The following is a 23,835-nucleotide window of genomic DNA, read 5'->3' as shown; positions in this document are numbered from 1 at the left end:
CACTTTTTTAATTATTGTGTATTTGTTGAGCGCTCTAAACACACTCAAATTAAATATAAAATAATTGAGAATCCTACAAATAATTCCTTAACGAGGGCAAACCTTGTTCCATGTAGTCTCCTGTGTCTAACCCCTAATAGTTCAAAATAATGGTTTCTCTAGTTAAGTAAATTGCGTATAAAACTATAAAATATAACACTATGCACATAATTCAACTTAGTACGTAAGCTTAAACTTCCATTGAATTACTTTACGATCCCTCATACATTTGTATATTTTCACATGTTGTGAATCTATAAAACATGGCGTGAGAAACGCCTATGTACATTCGTAAGTTCTCTAAAATATATAGCCATTAATGATTCAAGAGTTGATGTCTTAATACAAACTCTAATGAAACATTCCAAGTACCGCGTGTATGGGTTGTGTCACGCCCCAAACCGAATTTCCGGTCTAGGCACACAACAGCGCCACATATTCATCACCCACGAATATGTAAGGCATTCATACTGGAACCATGCAACAAACAGAGCTACTAAAATTAACCAATTAATTATCTATCAGAGTAATCAATGCGAAAACTAAATATCTTTGTCCAACGGACTACATCAATTTAAACCAAATTAAATAATTAATTGTTCATTCCAACTAAAGCTACTGTCTGAATAACTGAAAATAATAAATCCTAAACTGTCACCCTTGTTCACTCCCAAGCCCGCGAAATCAAGCATCTACTGTACTCCACCTGTAACATATAATGCATGGAATGAGCTAATGCCCGGTGAAATAAACATGTCTACACTAATAACATAATACTGATTAATAAAAACAGAATAATTGGCAATATATATAAATCTGTAACTGGCATAACAATCTAGCTAGCAAACTGTATAACTGTCATAAACATGGATAATCGTATCTGTAATTGTAACTGTAACTGTAACTGTACCTGATGCCTAGTGTAGTGAGACTAGTACTGCTAGACTACGTAGTCAACAGAACCTGCCTATTAACTTGTAGGAAGCCGAATCACAACGATCTCGTACAAGATTTCACCCTCGAAAATACCGCGAAAGGTGATACTGCGGCTTGATCCGTGACTTTACTTCGATGGTCTAAAAAAAGTCTCATACACTAGTAACCAAGTCTAACACTTTGTCTCAATGGACATTAATTGTTGCATCCTCACTCGGACAACACCATATCCTGATGCAAAACGGTGACTATAAAAGTCTAATTGGCACATACTTGCATATGGTAGATCCGAACTACGAGTCAATACCACACTATGAATATTGACCATCGTGTACACTAACACAGTCAATATCAATCAAATCATGCATACTTGCATAAGAAATCATATTCAATATTGGAATAACTGTGGTAGAAACAAGTCTACTCACCTGTGGTACTTGTTTAATTTGTCTTCCACGAACAAGATTCTTCAATCACTGTACAGTATCTCCTACAGTCCATATTAACATTTAATTAATATTTTGGACCAATATTTATGTCCTCTGGGGCAGATCTGTGCCCTCAAAACTTATTGAAAAAACCTCCAAAAATCAACCTTTCCTGGTGTGTTCGGGCGTCCGAGGACTCCATTCAGGTGTCCGAGCCACCCTTTTGGGCGCCTCTGAGATTTTTCTCCTCTCGGATACCTCTCAGGTGTTCGCATTCGGGCACCCAACCCTTGCCCTTCAGGCATTCGAACCTTGCGATTTGGGTTTTTCTAAAACCCGCGAAAACACAAGTTTTCTTCCGGATTTTCTACTTGAAAATCCTTATTTCTTATTCCTTTAAACATGTTAAATACCTTAACAAATTATTTATTAATCTCTTTAATTGATTAAGGCATCTAACGGAAAATAATGCGACGATCTTCAAGGAAAAACTAATTCTCCTCTACCCTAATTAATGGTTCTTCAACCGAAGAACACAATGCTTGATTTAATCACCATAAGTATACTATTATCTTTATTCTCAAGAGATTTGATCTTTAGAGAGTTAAATAAAGCATAATCATATTTTAATTTTAATTGCATACCTCTTGAAAGATAGATTCCTCACTCTTCTTGTTCTCCTCTCCCAAAAGCTCCACACAATTTCTTTTAGGGTTTAAAGTTCTAAAGTCTGTAGCCTGAAGAGTTTATTATATACTCTTGCTTTTAAGAGTCCTAATTTAACAGGCTTTTAGAAACCCTAACTCATTCTGAATAGGAAACTAGTTTATTTCTAATTTCAATTTAATATTTTATAATTTAATAATTTGGGACGAAAATACCCTCTTCCCCTAAACGTTTCCACGATCGGGGACGATTGGGGTATTTCAGGTTGTCATTCCATCTGTAGTTCTCATCGTCCTATTACCCTTGTATGATATTTTTCATGGACTTATCTCGACCTAATTAGGACTATACATGTTCTTGACACCCTGCAGGTCACATCCGGCTTAGAGGGTTTTCAATAACTCTATCAAATACATGATTCAAGAGTAAATGAAAAAGAGAATTGGATTAATGGCTATAAATTGCCTTGCAGGCCACATAAAATATCATAAAATCCTTACATCTAATACTAGAAATAAACAATAAATTTTACTCTAATTTGAGTATTGCTCGTCCATCTACTCCCATGGATGTCTTCTGATTAGTTGGTGAAGGAGGCAATAATTAAAAAAATGTAGCAGATTTTGTTACCACACCCCCAAACTTTGTTTGTGATATCCTTGTGAGGATGTATTGTTATGTTATTTGAGATTTAAATAATCAACTAGTTTAGTTTTATTAGAAAAAAGTTCATGTGGGGTCCAACAGTTGGTGAGTCAAATCATTGATCTAGTGGGCCAATAATTGAATGGGTCCCACACAAAAATCTCAAGAATCAGGCAATCTTAACCCCTTGATTTGTTGTGATTCTTTGAAATGTTTTTTTTAATGGTTAGGATTGTCCAACGGGGAGGATTTTTGAGAAACATGCTACATAGAATAGGGAACAATGAGTGAATGGTATGGATCAATTAAAAGTGGTCCCCACAACTATCAACTGCCCTTATATTCTCTTTGAAAAGAGCAGGGTTCATCCTTCTAGGGTCTCAACCTAGGGGTTGTCAACGGATCCACTTCGGATCAGGCCCACCTATGTCTTGGTCACAACCCGTTGGGTCGGATCCTTTTCAGAGAGCTTTCCAGTTCCAACTTAGTGTGGGTCATCATCTATTTCAAATGAATCAAATCGGACCGTCCAGCATAGTCAGTTCTACTTTTGTTGTCACACCTGGGGCTTAGGGTTAGGGGAGGGAATATGGAACAAACTTGAGAGGGAGAAGAAGTCATTGAAACAAAAAAGTAAGAAACTGAAATTTTTTTTGTTATTTTGAGTAGGGTTTTTACATATTACAAAAATACCCCTCACGAATAGGCATAGACAAATGAAAACATGAAGGGTATTTTCATACATTGACATCCTCCAATCGGATCTGTGCCACTCCATCCGAATTTTGTAGCTACCTCGGGGCTACTATCCGAAATAACTTCGGATATCTTAAGATATGGATCCAATGAACATGATTCGGATCCAACTGTTGTGCCCAAATCCTGTTCATTTAATGTTTGGATCCATTGGACCCTCCGGGCCCATTAACACGCCTAGCTAAACTGAATATATCCGCCCCTTTTGATCACTAGGAACACACCCTGTCAGTGTTTGTGGCAATCAGGGTGATGCAGCATGGAGCGGCAACACCAAGATGAAGATCAACACAAGAAGCGACTAAAATAATCTCGTGGGGGTTTGAAAACCCATACCACGGTTTGGAAAAAAACTCCAATATAACACGTGAAATGAGCCAATGCTCTCTATATCCCAAAAATAAACTTTATTCAAACCTATATTTCTTTCCTCCTGACATTACATTATATAAAGAGCCAAAACCTAAGAATAGCAACCTTAAAGATTTGCCTAACAATTATTCCTTATCTTCTATCTAAAGCAACAAAAATAAAAGCAAGAAATATGACTAAGAAAATCCTAAAATAGTATTCCCGTAATAGACACTTACCATATCCTAAAACTGCATATAACTTAGCCAAATCAAGTCCAAACCGCGTAATCCCAACTCATTAGATAGGTAATAGAAAAATCTTTCTAAAAATACTAAAATCAAGCTAAATAGATAAGTTTTGACGCCCCAAAAAAAATACTAAAAATAAAATAACGAAAATAAAAAATAAAAGATTTGATCCACGCCGCACGTTCTGCATCACAGGGGCATTGAATTCTTCGGACAAAATACAGCATCCCCTCTTTAGCCATCGATGCACTCTCAGGGGGTGTTCCTAGTGATCAAAAGGGGCGGGATATATTATGCCTACAGCCTAATGTAGTCATAGCCAAGCAGTTCTCACCATACGTATATGAGAAAGCATATTCGGTTGTGGTCAAAGACGTCATGGTGGGCCCCACCTCTCCCTCATCATCAACTCAACAAGCAAGAGCCACAAATTCGAACGTTGAGCATAAACCTCACCCCATGGCGCTATCTAACCCAGATGCCACGTGTCGAAAGCACAATGATTTGGTTATCTGCTATCCTACTCTCTTTCCTGTTAACCACCCTCAAACGTACTCTTCTACTGCACCCAAAAAAGCTTCTTCCAAGGAAGAAGATAAGTTTCTACATCTTTTTCTCTCACACAGAAACTCTGAAATTTGTGCAAGCATGGAGACTGGCATCACGTGCTACTCACGTGGGGCGTTTATGCCCAACGTTTCTTCTCAGCGCTCCACTTCCATGGCCTCTGCTCCTTCCATCTCTGCATTCCTTACATCAAAGGTATCAAAATTTAAATATTTCTTATACATATAGATAGTTAGATAATGTTTTAGTATTAAAAATAAAAGAGAAATAACTTATACATTGGCCTTGCAGGGTCTGAAATCGAGTTCGCTCTTTGGCGAATCGTTGAGGACGGTGTCAAAATCGAATTGCAAGGTTTTGGAGAAGAAGGGTTCTTCATCACTAGTCACCAAATGCGAGATTGGAGACAGTCTAGTAAGTTTAACTGTTGGATTTATGTATAATCTGCAAGGGGTATGCTTGAGAAGTTATGTTTAAGTATAAATGATTAGATGTAACCAACTCTAACAGCTTAAGCTTTGGGAGTAATTGGTTGTTTCACTTGGTATCAGAGCTAATACCTCACAGCAAGGACTGGGTTCAAAACCCTACAACTCATTGATATTAAAAATCCACGTGTATGCCAAACCCAAAAAAGAGGTGCCACACTTAGGGGGATGTTAAAGTATAAATGATCAAAAAACATCAACTCTAACAACTTCAGGTTTTGGAGTAATTGGTCGTTACACAGTGTAATAGTCCCACATCGGAAACGGAGAACGAAAGTTCCTGGGCTATAAGTTGTAGACCCCCATTCCCTGTGTAGACGCGTTTTAAAATTGGGGAGGGCTGCGGCCTAGAAGCGGAGGAGCAAAAGTTCTTGGGCTATAAGTTGTAGACCCCCATTCCCTGTGTAGACGCGTTTTAAAACCGGGGAGGGATGCGGCCTAGAACCGGACAATATCTACATGGTCACGTCGGAGCGTTACACACAGTTAAGACTAGACTCTGTATTTGATTTTAAAATAGTGTTGCTAGGATCTTATTATATGGTTCTTAAGTTCTAGAATTCAGTTCAACACTTAAATCAAGGATCTTATTATATGGTCTTTAAGTTCTAGAATTCAGTTCAACACTTAAATCAGGAATTTTTGAAGTTCACAGCGGGGGATAAAAGATTCAGGATCTTATAATTAATGATTTGATTTGAACAAGCATTTTATGTTCTGATTCAATTCTAAAACATAGATCAAAACTTTAACGAATTTGTAACTTGCAGGAGGAGTTTTTGACAAAGGCGACCCCAGACAAGAACCTGATAAGGCTTCTCATGTCTATGGGAGAAGCATTAAGGACCATCTCCTTCAAAGTGAAGACTGCCTCATGTGGAGGAACAGCTTGTGTCAATTCATTTGGCGATGAACAACTTGCAGTAGACATGGTCGCAGACAAGCTGCTTTTTGAGGTTAGGAAACCTAAATTACAGTCCTAGTTCTCTCTGTAAGATAATCCCTGTTTTCTTTGTTAACTCGTTTGTGAATAGCGTTATGCTCTCGAGCTCATTGTGGTAGTTCATAATTTAGCTTAAGCTCAAATTCTCTTATCTTTTATGCACAGGCCTTGACTTACTCGCATGTTTGCAAATACGCTTGTTCTGAGGAAGTGCCTGAGCTCCAAGACATGGGTGGCCCAGTAGAAGGTATGTAAATCAGAAAAAAATTGCTATCATTCAACCCATGTTTTCTCATTTTGTAATAAAAACTACTTTTAAAAAAATAAAACAATAACACCCATTCTTGTTTATTAAACAACAGGTGGATTTAGTGTTGCATTTGATCCGCTCGACGGGTCTAGCATTGTTGATACAAATTTCACTGTTGGTACCATATTTGGTGTTTGGCCCGGGGATAAACTGACAGGCATAACAGGAAGAGATCAGGTTGCTGCTGCTATGGGGATCTATGGTCCTCGTACTACTTACGTTATTGCTCTAAAAGATGCCCCAGGGACACATGAATTCCTTCTTCTGGATGAAGGTTCATCCCTTTACTTTTAATATGACCATATATTTTAATTAAGACTCTTGGATTTTTTTTCTTTTACATTGATATAAACTTTATTGGTTTTGGTGCATGAAATAGGAAAATGGCAGCATGTTAAAGATACCTATGAAATTGGTGAAGGGAAACTGTTTTCCCCAGGAAATTTAAGGGCCACATTTGATAATCCTGCCTATCATAAGGTATTAATGTCACACATATTTTCTTTATTGATACATTTCTGAGACATCGGTAAGTTCCATAAAGTTGGAATACTGTTCTTACGATTAAACTTGTAAATTTGTCTCTCAACAGCTTATCAATTACTATGTAAAAGAGAAGTACACATTGAGATACACCGGAGGAATGGTGCCAGACGTCAACCAGGTCTTCCAATTTCTCTCCAAATTCAAATTACATAGCTTTAAAACTCAAGGGCTCTCTGTTTTTTGTCTAGCCAAAGAGGCTTTCAGTCTGAATTTGTGTGTCAAAGTGATAATGCTATGAGACATGATCATGCCATGGTCATCAAGCTATGAAGAATTGGAACTAAAATAATGTTAAATTGACTCTTCTGTGCAGATCATAGTAAAAGAAAAGGGAATTTTCACAAATGTGATATCCCCAACAACTAAGGCTAAGCTAAGATTGTTGTTTGAGGTGGCTCCCTTGGGGCTATTGATCGAGAAAGCCGGAGGCTACAGTAGTGATGGCACACAGTCTATCCTAGATAAGGTGGTTGTTAATCTCGATGATAGAACCCAAGTTGCTTATGGATCGAAGAATGAGATTATCCGCTTTGAAGAAACTCTATATGGGTCATCCAGGCTCAAAGCTGGTGAACCTGTTGGAGCAGCTGCATAAGCTACATTGCTTTGTTTCCGATGACTTTTCTGAGCCACATCAAGATATTTTATGTAAGATTGTAAGATACTGCACAATCCATTTAAGTAATCGTGGGGATCTGATCAATTAGATTACATCTGTATGAAGATCGATCGAGAAGGTTGACAGATATTTCTTTAAGTGTTTTCCAAATACGTGATCTTTAGTATAATACAGGAACCATAATTTTCTTGGCCTTTGGTTAGTAACTTCAATTTTGTTACGCATACATCAGAGAATGAAAATGCAATTAAAATTTGCTAGCGAGCGTGGCGAAACACACCTGCTGATATGTAGCGATAAGCTCTCCAGTCTTCTCGGTTCTGACTAGAACACTGTTCCTGAAAAGGCTCCTTTGTGCTCCAAAGTCATTGTGATAATCTCCACTTTGTCCTGCCACCATTACATTCCAAAAATTATAGCACGACAGGGGGTGAACATTACTAGGTAGGAAAGCCTGGAAGTCTGTTCATAGACATCGATACGCAGTGCAGATGCAATCATTTTTAATTTAAAACCACCACCATAGATAAACCACCTGTAAAATGAGCGGCCCAGAAATTCAAAAAAATGGTATGAAAATCATGACAAATCAGAGCTTTCGGATAGTATGATGCATGAGATATTTAGTGATTTGGATCACAAACCACTGAACCCCACAAATACTTCTGCCCAATATACAGTGAAGTGAGTACCATCATCAAAACAAGGGAGTGCAGATATTATTTTCCAATAAAAATCATAAGTTGCATTAACAACCACAATAGAATACAGCACAAGGATACATAGAAACTACTCAGCACAAAGATCATGCAGCCATGTAATAAATAGGGTTCCAATTCGACTTGGAGAATGGAATTAAAATTAATTCAAAATCAGGTAACGAATAATTCTCAAATAGTATCTGTTGCCAGTTTTAATTTACTATTCAAAAGAGAATCAAACTGAGATGATTTCATGCTTGGATTATCAGAAACAAATAAGCAGAAGAGTCATCATGCTTGGATAGTCACATAGAACAAGCGCAACCCTGATGGCTTCAACACTGAAGTTTGCCATTCTAAGCCCGACGCCGCTTCTGGATCATACAGCAATGTCAGGTATCCAGGCTCTTCCTCCATGGAGAAAAGCAGCAGCTTCCCATTGAGTATTCCAAACCGAAACCCTATCCTCGAGGTCCCCATCAATGGCACCGGGACCATCTTCCAGAGTGGTCTATGGGATTGAATATAACAAGCTTATGCTCATTCTTCCACTCCAGACAGAAAAGCTTTTCCCCCAGTACAGCATGTGCAGTGACCATGACGCATCTACTCTTCATCTCACACCAAGTATGACGCTCGGCGTCCACAGAAGTAAAAGGAAAAGGGTCTGTAGTCAGATGGACTCATGTCTGCCTGCTCCTGTTGGTGGGATTGATGGGAACCCATGCGAACTGAAGTATAAGTTCCATCTATTGTACCAATGGGAGCGGCAGAAAACAGTTTTGGCTGCATTAAAAGGATTTCCTTACAGTGTATGATTGTTATACATCTGTATATAGGTCAGTACTACAAAAATACTTCATGGAATTTTATAAATTTACTAAATTTGATCTGAAATGTTAGAATATGATTAATTTAACTTATATTACTTTTCGATTGTTTATTTCAATAAATTCCTAAACAATTTTATTGGTTATGATCAGATTTCAATGCTCAATTCCATCTGGCCTCTCCATGATTTTATGACCCAACGCAATTTGCAGGGCATAGCTTCTATACATGTAATACATAGGCTTTCTTCCATTGGCCTTGGCATTTGATAGATACATAATTGCCATGTTGAGTTCAGCCTTCATTGGAAGTCCATCAGCAGCGATTGCAACTCTACCAATCACATCAACTAGATTTGCAATGGCATCTGAAGACAAGATTTCCTATGGCATCCTGCAAAAGCTTTTAAAGTAAATAGAGAAGAACAAAACGTTGACAGTGGATCATTTTGATTCATTTAATTATTTTCCATCCAATAAAGAAAAAAATATAAATTAAACAAAGGGGATGGGGGAGCAAAAAAATTGGATGTTACTCTCTCTCTCTCTCTCTCTCTCTCTCTCTCTCTCTCTCTCTCTCTCTCTCTCTCCACCCTATATATATGTATGTAATTGTATACACACACTGTTAAGTGAAACCAAGGCGTGAGAGTCCTTATGGACTTTCCACATTTTTTTTACCACTAGCTTCTTGTCCAAAACTTACATGAAAGCAGTATTTGACTCCTTAACAATTAGCTCCTCTGGATGCTTCAAAATGCTTCTCATTTCACCTTCCACTGATATTTCTTCAAATGATCACATACCATTGATATCTTTACAGTGCCACTTTGTAGACCATCTCTTATTGTCAATTTTTCTACTCCTTTACGAACTCAACATCAATTATTGGTAACTTTGTGCATATCTTGCAACTTCCCACAAGGTAATAGGGTGGCTGATCAGCTGGATTTCAGAGGAATAAGATTAAGATCTTTACTCATCTCCCATAATTTCCCAGTTAGCTGTAGAGCACTTGTCTCTAATGATGCTTCGAGAGGCCCTCAATTCTGTTTTAGTTAACGGGATTTTTCTTCTGTAGCTTTATCTGTATTTGGGTTTCTAGAGGTCCTCTCCTTTTTGCCATTCTCTTCTAGGTCATCCTGTCTAGTGGAGTGACTTTCATCAATCTCGTTTTTTCTTTTCTTTATAAATGCATCTTGTCTAGAAAAACAGATGTAACCGGAACATCGAACTTCATCAGATTGAAAGTTCAATTTTCTTTAAAAAATGAAGAAAAATTGAGATACAACAGCACATATTATGACCTCACACTAATACAAAGGACTGATTCAAATGCTGTCACAATTGACAAACAACACAAAGTATGGGAAGAGTTCGACACTCTCCTAAGAGCAACAGCTAAAATATATGAAAAAAAAAACAAAGATGGTGTATTTCAGTATAATGAGAAAATCAAATGTACAAAGTAAAAACGAATATGAAATCGTTGGTATACTCCCAAACGGATGATGGAGCTTATGGCTATGTTGAAATAAAGTGTACTTTCACTATATCCCTGAATTGATTCGAGTTGCATCTAGTAAAGAAGGCTAACTAGTTGCCTTTTATTTTATTTTCTCTTAAACCATACTTGCAATTTTTTTCCAAGTCAAATCGACTTGAGTCAAGTTAAGGATACAACTCTTTCTTTCTTCTAAACTAGAGAAAACTTGGCTGAGTACTTAACAGGCTCAAAAAACAAGTTTCCAATACTTGAAACTAGAGCAAACTCGATTGACTACATGAAAATTCTAGTGACTATTCAGACTTGAGTCCCAAGTTTATTATAACCTGATTTGAGTATCAAGTTTTTAAACCTTGAATTCTAGTTATCAACAAAAATTAGGTTCTGTAGGCATCTTTCAAAAAATTCAGACATGCTGATTTACATAAATAAAAGAAACTGAGTTCAACATAAGAATAAAATTAAAAACTAGGAACTTCGAAAAAATAATTTTTTTTTGAATGGTGAACTTCGAAAAAATAATAAAGAAAGAAAGAAAGGGGGAGAGCAAAATTAAATGCACAAGTAATATTACCATATGAAAAGCAAAATCGATCTTGTATTTTCCCCGGTTTCTGTTGAATTGTTGAATCTGAACACAACTTCCTATTTTGTTGCCATTCAAAAAAAAAAAAAAAAAAAAAAAAAAAAACTTCTTGTTTTTGTTGTCCATTTGTTTTCTTCGTCATCTTCTTTTATGGATTTTTCCCCTCATTATACATGTTAATGTCAATCGAGGAGGGTGAAATTCGGTTTACTACCAAATGGATGTCACAGTTTATGGCTACGTTGAAATAAAACTGTACTTTCACTATAAACCTGAATTGATTCGAGTTGCATCTAGTGGAGAAGGTTGACTAGTGGCTTTTTTATTTTATTTTTTCTCTTAACCATACCTGAAATTTTTTCCAAGTCAAGGATGCAAACAAGAGCAAACTTGATTGACTATTCTAACCCGATTTGAGTATCAAGTTTTTAAACCTTGAATTCTAGTTATCAGTTGAAAATTAGGTTCTTTATTTTTGGATGGTAATAGAAATTCGGTTCTATAGGTGGACAAAGTGATTTCTAATTTTACATGAATAAAAGAAATGAGTTCAACATAAGTTATACTAATTAAAGACTAGGAACTTTGAAAAAAAGAATTAAGAGACAGAAAGAATGGGGGGGAAATTAAATGGACAAGTAATATTACAATATGAAAACCACAAAGAAGGAGGGGTGGGGGGAGCAAATGCAAAAGTAATATTTCAATATGAAAACCATAATCGATCTCATATTTTCATATTTTCCTCTGTTTCTGTTAAATTGTTGAATCTAAACACACAACTTTCTTTCCTTTTTTTTTTTGAATGGTTAAACACAGTAATATTTCAATATGAAAACCATAATCGATCTAGTATTTTCCTATTTTCCTCTGTTTCTGTTACATTGTTGAATCTAAACACACAACTTTCTTTCCTTTTTTTTGAATGGTTAAACACACAAACTTTCTATTTTGTTGTCCTTTCATTTTCTTCTTCATCTTCTTTTATGCTCTGCTTGGATGCTGGTAGATGTTGGGAGGATTTGGAGAAGAAGAAGTCAAAGGGAGATTAAAAGCAAATCAAAAGGAAATCAGTCAACGGGGAGGTTGAGAGCAAATCTCCAAGACGTTGTTTGGTTGCGTTAGGAGATTTGAAGGAGGTTTTTTGCCGTATTTTTTAAGATTTTTTTGGGGAAATGTTATCAGCAATACTGTTCTTTGATGAGGGCACTTCTCACTTTATTAAAAGTACGGTATGGCCCGTACCATAGGATGATCCAAACCGTCCATTAGATGGGCCATAGCCTAAATAGGGTATGCCCCAAAATTATTTCCATAGGTTGATTCTAACCCTCCGATCTATAGAGGGTTAGGATCAACCCTCTAACATTCAGATTGGAGGGTTAGGATCAGCCTATGAAAATGATTTTTGGGGCATAACCTATTTAGGCTATGGCCCATCTAATGGACGGTTTGGATCATCCTATGGTGTGGGCCATACCGTACTTTTAATAAAGTGAGAGTGCCCTCATAAAAAAACAGTGGTTAGGATCAACCCTCTAACATTCAGATTGGAGGGTTAGGATCAGCCTATGAAAATGATTTTTGGGGCATAACCTATTTAGGCTATGGCCCATCTAATGGACGGTTTGGATCATCCTATGGTGTGGGCCATACCGTACTTTTAATAAAGTGAGAGTGCCCTCATAAAAAAACAGTGGTTTGGATCATCCTATGGTGTGGGCCATACCGTACTTTTAATAAAGTGAGAGTGTCCTCATCAAAAAACAGTAGTGCTGATAACATTTCTCTTTTTTTTTTGTATAGGAATTTGCTAGCCACCTTCGCCGAAGCCACTTTTCAGCTTGTGGCCCATCCTTTGTGCAAAGATTGGCATGGTGCAAAGGTGGCTAGCAAAAAAAGTAATCATTACGATTTGTATTACGATTTGTGGGAAGTAGTAAGTTTTAAATGAAAAATTACGGAAAAATGGAAGCAAAGTAGGAAAATTACGAAAAAAAATAACAGCAGGATGTACTAACATATGACACCAAAAAAACTACAATGAAAATTAAAAACTTATGACAATTACAGGAAAAAAGAATTTACTTGAGAATTTCTCCCATTTTTTCTTCGATTCGGAGAAATTCATCCAGCGAATTTTGAGGGTTCCACGTCACCGACAAGCGCCCAACATCCCCGGCGGTCAAACTCCCGAATTTCGCTAAATTCCCTACCAAACACCCTTCAGCGAATTAGTAGAATTACATTCCCTGCTATTTTTCTCAAACAAAGGGAACCAAACAGAGAATTATGGATTTTTTCCTCAATAAAGATGCTAAAGCCAATAGAGGAGGGTGACATTCTCACCCGTTATTTTGATAGATACACCCTCAATTTTAAAATTATTTGGATTTAGAGTTCCCAACAAACATTAAACACCTCAACGATCAATAAGAGAAGTTTTAGGGCCTCTTTAATACCACTAAAAATTATTTGCATATAATCTCATACGCAAATGGTTTTGAAGTTAGGTTATAACAGCTTTAGAAATGATACAGTCAATAATGGCTTCCACGGTAATTAAACTGTAAATGAAGAGAGGGGTGCATCTATCAAAATAAAGGGTGCAAATATCAACTGGCAAAAGAAAACTACTCATCCCATAGAATGGAAAGAACCCAAATCTTTCCACATAAAGCAAACGAGAAAATTCTGCAAATAAAAAGAACAACAAATATCAGAAACTGAGAACCATTTAGATAAAGATTCATCTTGCAATCTGCGGGTGTGTATGGCAAGATCCAACATATCTTGGATCCTAGAAGCACAGAACGCTACAAAAAAACTTACCATTTTCCTCTACAGTTTCAATTTTTCATGCAAATTCTAGCATTATCCATAGAAATTTCACTATCGGTACCATATTTGGCGTTTTGCACAGGGATAAACTGACAGGTGTAACAGGAAGAGATCAAGTTGCTGCTGCATGGTCCTCATATTACTTATGTTATCACTCTGAAAGACAGCCCAGGGACCCATGAGTTCCTTCTTCTATGAAGGTTCATCCTGTTGCCTATGATAAGGTAATGATATCACACATATTTTTTTTATTGATACATTTCTAAGACATAGTAAGTTCCATAAAGGAGGAATACTGATCTTGTTTTTAAACTTGTAAATTTGTCTCTCAACAGCTGATCAATTACTAGGTAAAAGAGAAGTACACATTGAGATACACTGGAGGAATCGTGCCGAATGTCAACCAGGTATTCTGATTTGTCTCCATATTCATATTACCTAGCTTTAGAATTTAAGGGCTCTCTGTTTTGACTAGTCAAAGAGGCTTTGAGTCTGAATTCTGTGTGTCAAAGTGATAAATGGTCATCAAGCTACGAAGAATTGGAAACTACGATTGTACGATAAACATACTAATGTTAAATTGACTTTTCTGTGCAGATCATACTAAAAGAAAAGGGAATTTTCACCAATGTGATGTCCCCAACAACTGAAGCTAAGCTAAGGTTGTTGTTTGAGGTGGCTCCCTTGGTCCTGTTGATTGAGAAAGCTAGAGGCTACAATAGTGATGGCACACATTCTATCCTAGACAAGGTGATTGTTAATCTCGACGACAACCCACGATGCTTATGGATCCAAGAATGAGAATATCGATCATGAAGGCAGGGAAATATTTCTTAAAGTGTTTTCCAAATACATGATCTTTAGAATAATACAAGAACCATAATTTTCTTGGACTTTGGTGTATTCTTATTCAGTGAATTAGATTTTGTTACACATGTATCAGAGAATGACAATGCAATTAGACTTTGCTAGGAAGCCTTCCAAAATATGACTGCTGAGATGTAGCGATAAGCTCTCCAGTCGTCTTGTTTTTTACTAGAACACTAGTGCTTGAAATTGCTCCTTTATGGCCCAAACTCCTGATGATAATCTCTAATTCATCCTGCCACCATTACAGAGCAAAAAATTATAGCAATATAAGGAATTAACTAAACTAGGTAGGAAAGCCTGGAAGTTTGTTCAAATACATCAATATGCAGCGTGCAAATGCAATGATTTTGCAATTCAAATCTCACGATCTGGGTCGCATTTCATAGAAAACAAGTCAAAATGAATTAGAATTAATATAAAAGGCATACATGGAATACACAATTCACTTAATATAGAGAATGGTGCAAATTTTCATGATTGTTCACAGTTTATGTTAATTTTATCTTAATGGGTTGATGGAAGATGAAATGAAACTTCAATTAGTAAAAGGAAAAGGTGTCTCTGTAGTCACCTGGACTCACCTGCTCCTGTTGGTGGGATTGATGGGAGCCCCTGCGAACTGATATATGGGTTCCATTCAGTGTTTAAACACTACGATGCGAGTCAAAATGTGGCCAAGCAAAATCCTTGTCGACTCGGTGCGGACTTGGCCAAGAACGTGGTTAACGTGACTGAGTACTCGGTTGACACGGTCATAACTCGGAAAGTCAAGGAGTTTTTATTGACTCCGTAAGGCAAAACGCGGAACACTGCCAAAGGAAAAGGGAATCGACTCGAGGCAGTCCACGATGACGCGGAGGGGGGGAGGAGTTTTAAAACTATGGTTCCATTGATTGTACCAATGGTAGTGGCAGACTACAGTTTTGGCTGCATTAAAAGGATTTCATTCTAAGTATGATTGTTATATATGCTGTATATAGGATAGTACTACATAAATTTTCGATGGAGTTTTATAAATTTACTAAAATTTGAACGGATACTAGAATATGATTGATTTAACCTATGTCACATTTTCCTTTTTTTAAAAAAAATTTCCTAAACAATTTTATGAGTTATGATTGGATTTCAAAGCTAGATTCCATCTGGCCCCTCCATATTTTATGATCCAATGCAATTTGCAGGCAAAGCTCCTGCAAATGTAACACAGATAGAATTTTATATATGTAGGCTCTCTTACATTGGCCTTGGCATTTGATAGATATGTAATTGCCATGTTGAGTGTAATCTTGTATGGAAGTCTATCAGCAGCAATAGCAACTCCACCAATCACATCAACTAGGTATGCAATGGCACCAGAAGACAAGTTTCCTGTAGCATCCTGCGAAAGTTTTGAAAGTCACAAGGGGAGAGCAAAATGCTAAGAGTGGATCATTTTGATTCATTTAATTATTTTCATTCTAGTAAAGAAAAGAATATAAATTCAACAAAGGGGATGGTGGCACTAAGAAATTGGTATGTAGCATGCACCAGTGTGTGTGTGTGTGTTTTAATAATCCACACACTATCTATCTATATACTAAATAGCACAAGAGAAAAGGAGAGAATTATTTGAATCTCTCCCAAAATTCTAATAGAATTACACATCACTTTTTTTTGACTTTTTTTAACAAAGGCACCCATTCAACCCACATATTTCAATCCTACCCCCTCCTTTATGCTTTTTAACAAAGGCACCCATTAAAGCCACATAATTTCAATCCTACCCCCCTCCTTTATGCTTTTGTAATAAAAAAAGTGGACAAAGTCCACATAGTGACGTTTTTTCTTTGCAAAATTACGAATAGGATACATATGTTACATAATACTACGGATTTTTGTGAACATACTACATAATACTACGGATTCAGGATACCTTTCAAAATATTGACGAATTCCGGGCACCTTAAGAGGAAAAACATATTATGAAAACCTCTATAGATTGGAGGGGGTTAGGATCAGCCTATGGAAATGATTTTACGGGCACAACCTATTTCTATTGTGTTCCATCACATGGACGGTTTGGATCAACCTATGATGTGGTCCGTACAGTTCTTTGTCAGCCCGTGCATCGCACGGGGTTTTTTACTAGTGAAATCAAGGGATGGGTGAGAGAGTACTGATGGCTTTCCTCATTTCTTTTACCATTAACTCCTTATTTGACTATCCAACAGGACCAATACTAATATGAAAGCACAATTTAACTCCTTAGCAACTAGCTCCTCTGGATGCTTCAAAACATTTCTCATTTCACTTTCCACTGATCAAATGATCACATTATATGGACATCTTTATAGTTTGCCACTTTGTAGACCAAAGCTATTGTTGTCAGTTTTTCTACCCCTATATGGATTCAACATCGATAATCGGTAATTTTGTGCATCTGTCACAACTTCCAATAAGGTAATAGAGTGGCTGATTAGCTGGATTTCAGAGAAATAAGATTAAGGTCTTTGCTCATTTCTCATAATTGCCCCAGGTGGTTGCGGAGCACTTGTCTCTAATGGTCCTTCAAGAGGCCCCCCAATACTATTTTAGTTAATGAGCTTGTTCTTCTGTTGCTTTATCTGTATTTGGGTTTCTTGAGGTCCTCCCCCTTTTGCCACCGCCTTCTAGTTCATCCTTTCTACTGGGGTGGTTGTTTCATCAATCTCCTTTTTTCTCTTCTTTATAAATGCATCTTATCCAGCAAAATAAAAGATGTAACTGGGACATCGAACTTCATTAGAATGAACGGTCAGTGTCTTTAAAAATTGCAGAAAATTGAGATACAACAGCACAACTTATGACCTTACAGTTATACATATGACTGATTCAAATGCTGACACAATTGACAAACAACTCAAACATTAGGATGAGTTTGACACCCTCCAAAGAGCAACAACTAAAATATATGAATCCAACAATGATAGTGTACTTCAATGTAATGAGAAAAACAAATGCAGAAAGTAAAAACAAATATGAATCATTCGGCATACTCCCAAACGGATGATGGAGTTTATGGCTATGTTGAAATAAACTGTACTTTCACTATATCACTGAATTGATTCGTGTTGCGTCTAGCGGCGAAGGTTGACTAGTGGCTTTTTATTTTATTTTTCTCTTAAACCATGCTTGAAAAAATTTCCAAGACAATTCGACTTCAGTCAAGTTAAGGATAAAACTCGTTCTTTCATTTAAACTAGGGGAAACTTTTTTTCTTAAATAGTACCAGAGAAAACTTGATTGATTAAGTTTCCAATAGTTAAACGAGAGAAAACTTGATTGAGTACTTGAAAAAATCTAGTGACTATTCAGACCTGAGTCCCAAGTTATTCTAACCCGATTTGAGTACCAAGTTTTTAAGCCTTGAATTCTAGTTATCAATAAAAATTATGTTCCGTAGGCGTCTTTCATAAAATTCAGACATACTGATTTACATAAAAAAAAAAAAAAAATGAGTTCCACATAAGTTACACTAACTAAAAACTAGGTGCAGAGAAAAAAGAATAAAGAGAGAAAGAAAGGGGGGAGAACAAAATTAAATGTACAACTGATCTTGTATTTTCCTCTGTTTCTGTTGAACTGTTGAATTTGAACACACAACTTTCTCTTTTGCTGTCCTTATGTTTTCCTTTTCATCTTCTTTTATTTATTTTTCTCTCATTATAGATGCTAAATCCAACAGAGAAAAGTAAAATTCACACCCCTTATTTTCATACATTACAGACCCCATTTATTTTAAAATTATTTGGATTTAGAGTTCCCAACAAACAAAAACACCTTAGGGATCGATCAAAGAAGTTTTAGGGCCTCTTTGATACCTCTAAAATTATTTGCATATACTTTAATCTTATATGCATGTGTTTGAAGTTCAATATGATTATTTGCAGTTAATTAATTAATTCTGTAATAGCTTTAGAAATGATACAGGCAATGGCTTCCAAAGAGGCATTTAAACTTTAAAGTGAAGAGAGGGGTGCATCTATCAAAACAAAGGATACAAACATCCAAATATCAAGTTTTTATATGATGAAAGGCCTTATAGTCCATTATTTTTCAAAAAGTACTGTAAGGCCCATACTATAAGATGATCCAAACCGTCCACCCAAAAATCATTTCCATACGTTGATCCTAACCATCCAATCTATAGAGGGTTAGGATCAACCCTCTAATGTACAATCCCTCTATAGATCGGAGGGTTAGGATCAACCTATGGAAATGATTTTTGGGGGTCCCATCTAATGGACGGTTTGGATCATCCTATAGTGTGCGCAGTACCATACCTTTTGAAAAATAATGGATTAGCCTTTCATCATATAAAAACTCATAAAATATAAGCTAAATAAAGAAAACTACTCGTCTCGTAGACCGGAAAGAACCCCAATCTTTCAACATAAAGCAAAAGAGAAAAATCTGCAAATATAATGTTGCGTGCTTATCTGGCGGTCTGAACCCACTTGGCAGAAATAAATTATTTGAGATATTTTTTATTTTTAGATTTGCACTCTAGTTGTTTAGTTTTTGTAGCCATCTAAGAGATAAGGGTTATCTAGATTAGGGATTTTTTATAAATAACATGTATGCAGTCTTTGAAGCTTGTTTGAGAAAGTGTGTTTTGTGCAAAAAGGAGGAAAGATGCGGATCTTCCCTCTAAGAGTGTGTTTCGTGCAAAAAGGAGGAAAGATGCAGATCTTCCCTCTAAGGAGATCAAATTTGTTACAAACCGATTTGGGTATCAGAGCAGTTCGTCCTGCGCCATGGCTACATCCCTCTAAGGAGATAAAATCCGTTACAAACCGATTTGGGTTCGTAACAAGTGGTATGAGAGCAATCGGTCATGCGCCATTGCTACATCTACATCTCGCAAGATTTTGGATTCCATACGTGAAGATTTTCAGAGGCTCAAAGCAATTTTTCTAAAAGGATATAAGAGCAGCAGGTTTGGACAAAATTCGCATACTATCTGATAGAACATCGTTCGATCAGAAAATAAAATAGGGAAGAAGATGATAGGGAAAAGGGAAAGAATGAGTTAATTCGAGGAAACTCAGGCCTCCAATGAGTCAATTCAAGGAAACTCGGCCACCAATATACTAATTGCACTAATTGTGATTATTCCTTGCTGAATAGCCATACGGCATCTACATTATATAGAATTTTTTTTTTTTGCAAAATAAGGAAACCCTAAATATTGCAATAACTTAAATAAAGAAAACAATATAAATTAGCAGAATCGGAAAAAGGAAAACTGATTCTAACATTCCTCCACTCTTAATTTCAATCTTGTCCCCAAGGTTGGAGATTTATCTTGTGCAAGACTTTCCAAATTTCTTCTCTCTTCTCCTTTTCTTTTTTCTTGCTCTCTCTTCCTTGCATTTTCTTTGTCTTGTAATTAGTCACCATCATCAAGAGTTGAGGCTACTCCAATTGCAAATCGATCCCATCAAGTCATTCATCAAAGCTTCTTTGATGTATTTTTTTAGAATGATTCATGGATTGTTTCAGGCTATGGAGCACGGGTACAGGTACGGGTACGACACGACACGGGTACGTGATTTTCCAAAAAAAAACGGGTGCGGGTACGTTCGGTTACGCCGAATATAATAATATATTTTATTATTTTATTATATTTATAAAAATTAAAAAATAATAATTGGAGAGCAATCAAATAACAGTAACATCACCAAAATGGAAAATTCTAATATTACTCTTAATTTCATAAGTGATTAAGTTCCATAATTCATAACATGAGGCATCAATACATCATTCATTAGAAAAAAAGTCTGTCGCCAGCGTGTAGACCAGTGCCTGACAAGATGAATAATTTTTAGAGACCAAATTATGAGATTTTTTATACTGGACTTTTGGGATTTAATAATGTTTGGACATGATAGATTTTATAAATTTTTAAAATTTGAAAAATAACCAACCTTTTGGAAGTTAAGAAAGTTAAAATTTTGACCCGATCATTTTTCTTCGGATTTTGTACTAGAACAGGAGAGTTGACTTTTTTTCCTTTTAGATTTGGTTCTTGAAACTATTTTTAATAAATCCAAATGGGGGGTATTCCGTTATTTACATGTAAATCTTAAGTAAATGAACAATAAAATAGTAAAGACATTTACTTCCGAACGTACCCGCACCCAATACGTGTCGGATACGGGTACGGGAGCCTCGGGAGAGTACCCGTGCTTCCTAGGTTTCAGGTGAGGATCATTTCCATGGTGTTGGAAAGGTTGAGAGGTATGGCAAATTTTTTGGCGTCGAGGTTGTTAGACTCGAGAATGCTGATAATTATTAACCCCTTTCTTTTGTGGCTTTTTTGCTTTTTCTTCGATCTGATTTCTTTTTCTCTTTTTTCTGTTTCGTCTTTTCTTTTTTATTGTGTAAGCTTTCTCGGCGATGCTTGTGCTGAACTCTTCACTTAGAGGCTCTCCTAACTTCACGCCAGGTGACGGTTCCTTCACTTGAGGAGGATTGTGATTTTGAGAAAGAAATTCTCTAAACATCTGCATTAATTTCTCTTCGAAAGCTTGGAATCTCAAATCGATCTTTGCATCCAACTTCGCTTCCAAGACTTGTTCTTCTGATGACGAACCATTCTTGTTCCCGGCAGCCATGGAATAAGCATTCAAATCTCTGATACCGAGCTCGTTCTTTTGAAGACACGTCAGAGGCATCCACTAGGAAAGTGCTCTGATACCAACTTGATAGAACACCGTTCGATCAGAAAAGAAAATAGGGAAGAAGATGATAGGGAAAAGGGAAAGAATAAGTTAATTCGAGGAAACTCAGGCCTCCAATGAGTCAATTCGAGGAAACTCGGCCGCCAATGTGCTAATTGCACTAATAGTGATTATTCCTTGCTGAAAAGCCATAGCCATATGGCATCTAAATTATATAGAAATTAAGGGAAGCAAAATAAGGAAACACTAAATATTGCAATAACTTAAATAAAGAAAACAATAACTTAAATAAAGAAAACAATCTAAATTAGCAGAATAGGAAAAAGGAAAACTGATTGTAACATAATCAAGGAAAAGGCCAATGTTGTTCAACAAATTTATGGACAAAAAGATTTGGGACCCGGGTGGAATAAATTATTTTGTACAAAAATTCAAACGTAGGACAAGGTTGATTTAAAGAGGGGAGGAATGTTACTTGCTTATTTGGGCCCCAAGTTGGCTGAAATAAATTATTTGAGATATTTCTTATTTTTAGATTTGCTCTGTAGGAGTCTAAGAGATAAAGGGTTATCTAGATTAGGATTTTTTTTCTATAAACCTATTTGGGTTCGTAACATATAAATAAAAACAAATCTCAGAAACCGAAAAAAGAAAAAGAAACAATCCGGCAAAAATGTCGCACAGAAATTTCTCTTACGTACAGAGAGAGAGAGAGAGAGAGAGAGAGAGAGAGAGAGAGAGGGGTCATACAGTGAGACACGGGGAGACTTTGAGGGTGCAGGCTAAGAAACAGGGTTCGACTCGGTCGACTCGGATGCCACGGAGGAAGAAGCGATCGATGAAACCCGGGGTTCCGACTCGGTGAGGAATAACACTGAGTTGCGACATGCCCTCCTCTTCTTCTTTCTTTAATGCCAAAAACTCCCTCGCCTTCTCCATCTCTCTGTCTTCTTCCTCACCGGATTTTCTGAATCTTCGCTTAAATTTTTTATAACAAGCTGAATTTATCGTTCTTATGGGCGATGATATTTCCACCCCCCTACAGTACGCATTCGCCCCCTGTAACGTGATTTGACGTCAAAAAGCGTTAAAGTTGCCCACTGTTCAAGTAATAACGGGGCGAATGAGTATTTGGAGAGGGGATGAAAATATTATCTCCCTTCATGTTTTTGTATTTTATAAGGGAAATGTTATCAGCACTACTGTATTTTGATAATTGCACTCCTCACCAAATAGGTTTTGCCCAAAAAATTATTTCCATAGGTTATCATAACCCTCCGATCTAAATGTTATAGAGGGCTAGGATCAACCTATGGAAATGATTTTTGGGGCATGATGGGGTCCAAAATCTGCAACCAATCGGCTGTTGACACGTGGCCCTCACAGGGATCACTGCAAAGCCAACACCTGTCCCTGCTAGGTATGACACCTGGACCAATCGGGGACTTCCACCTGCCCCTCCTAGGTATGCGACCTGGTCCATACAGGAGCCACCACCTGTCCTGGACAGGTGGCTCAGAACCACTATAAATAGCCTTCACTTGTGCTAAGGTGAGGGATCTGAGATCAAAACCCTAAGCTTTTGCTCTGACATTGCTCTGCACTCCTGCTCATACTGACTTGAGTGTCGAAGCGCCTGTCCGGAGCACCACTCCGGGTTGGTCTTCTGACCCTTTGTATCCTTGTCTGTGCTTGTGCAGCGCAGGACTCCATTAACCCTTCAGCTGTGGCTTGCCAGATCAGCCCTTCCAACCCTACCATAACCTGTTACCAATTTTAGACCTAACAGATTTGGCGCCATCCGTGGGACCCCGGAACGAAAAGCTGTTCGGAACCTCACTCAAGCAATGGTAGGAAAAAACGGAAAGCTTGTGCCAACCTCCCGGGCGACCCGGGCTACAGCCCCCCGCGAAGGAAGAAGCGAGCGACTGGCCTCGCAGATAGAGGTCGGAGCGGTAGGGGAGCAAAGTCCGACTCACTCGGACCGCTCAGACCCTACCACAACCCCGAGGGAGATGCGGGCCCTTTTCCAAGAAATGACTGCTGTGATTGCGCAGTTCAGGAATCCGGCCCCCGCACTCCAGCAGCACCCAGCCGAGGCTTCTCAGCCCACCCAGAGGAGGGGAAGCTCCCTCAGAGAGCACGCGCCCCCGCCCCGGGAGCAGACTCGTCACTCCACAAGACGAGATCACCTCTCCCGGGACAAGCATGTGCGCCCCGAGCCTCGCCTACATCACCGGTCACGATCTCC

At 37.5% G+C, this 23,835-nt stretch overlaps 2 protein-coding genes and 1 long non-coding RNA gene across 3 annotated transcripts; 2 read left to right on the top strand and 1 right to left on the bottom strand.

Moving 5' to 3' along the window:
• Positions 1-4,599: 4,599 nt before the first annotated feature.
• On the top strand, positions 4,600-7,739 carry SBPASE (sedoheptulose-bisphosphatase). The gene is made up of 8 exons (XM_077382680.1): positions 4,600-4,834; positions 4,931-5,053; positions 5,898-6,083; positions 6,236-6,317; positions 6,433-6,654; positions 6,760-6,860; positions 6,973-7,044; positions 7,240-7,739. The coding sequence occupies exons 1-8, from the start codon at positions 4,721-4,723 to the stop codon at positions 7,519-7,521; spliced, it is 1,182 nt and encodes a 393-aa protein (XP_077238795.1). The 5' UTR covers positions 4,600-4,720; the 3' UTR covers positions 7,522-7,739.
• A 6,527-nt stretch (positions 7,740-14,266) lies between these two features.
• Positions 14,267-14,981, top strand: LOC143878447 (uncharacterized). The gene is made up of 2 exons (XR_013250968.1): positions 14,267-14,417; positions 14,608-14,981. It is a non-coding gene; the product is annotated as an uncharacterized LOC143878447 (long non-coding RNA).
• LOC143878446 (uncharacterized) lies at positions 14,969-22,523 on the bottom strand. The gene is made up of 3 exons (XM_077380736.1): positions 22,335-22,523; positions 16,118-16,258; positions 14,969-15,112 (listed from the first exon to the last, which is right to left on the bottom strand). The coding sequence occupies exons 1-3, from the start codon at positions 22,521-22,523 to the stop codon at positions 14,969-14,971; spliced, it is 474 nt and encodes a 157-aa protein (XP_077236851.1).
• Positions 22,524-23,835: the final 1,312 nt, after the last annotated feature.

This window comes from Tasmannia lanceolata, unplaced genomic scaffold, assembly GCF_043159265.1.
Source record: "Tasmannia lanceolata isolate RefF3 unplaced genomic scaffold, GAP_Taslan_0.1 ptg000006l, whole genome shotgun sequence".
Classification (NCBI taxonomy): Eukaryota; Viridiplantae; Streptophyta; class Magnoliopsida; order Canellales; family Winteraceae; genus Tasmannia; species Tasmannia lanceolata.
The sequence above is the reverse complement of the archived record's forward strand: the minus strand, read 5'-3'. Positions and strand labels throughout refer to the sequence as shown.

Coding starts and splice junctions, on each gene's coding strand:
- SBPASE (XM_077382680.1), top strand. CDS start 4,721: ATGGAGACTGGCATCACGTGCTACTCACGTGGGGCGTTTATGCCCAAC. Junction 4,835..4,930: donor CTGCATTCCTTACATCAAAG/GTATCAAAATTT, acceptor TTGGCCTTGCAG/GGTCTGAAATCGAGTTCGCT. Junction 5,054..5,897: donor GCGAGATTGGAGACAGTCTA/GTAAGTTTAACT, acceptor TGTAACTTGCAG/GAGGAGTTTTTGACAAAGGC.
- LOC143878446 (XM_077380736.1), bottom strand. CDS start 22,523: ATGGAGAAGGCGAGGGAGTTTTTGGCATTAAAGAAAGAAGAAGAGGAG. Junction 16,259..22,334: donor AAGTCTCCCCGTGTCTCACT/GTATGACCCCTC, acceptor AAACTTTCGCAG/GATGCTACAGGAAACTTGTC. Junction 15,113..16,117: donor TATCAAATGCCAAGGCCAAT/GTAAGAGAGCCT, acceptor TAATGGTGGCAG/GATGAATTAGAGATTATCAT.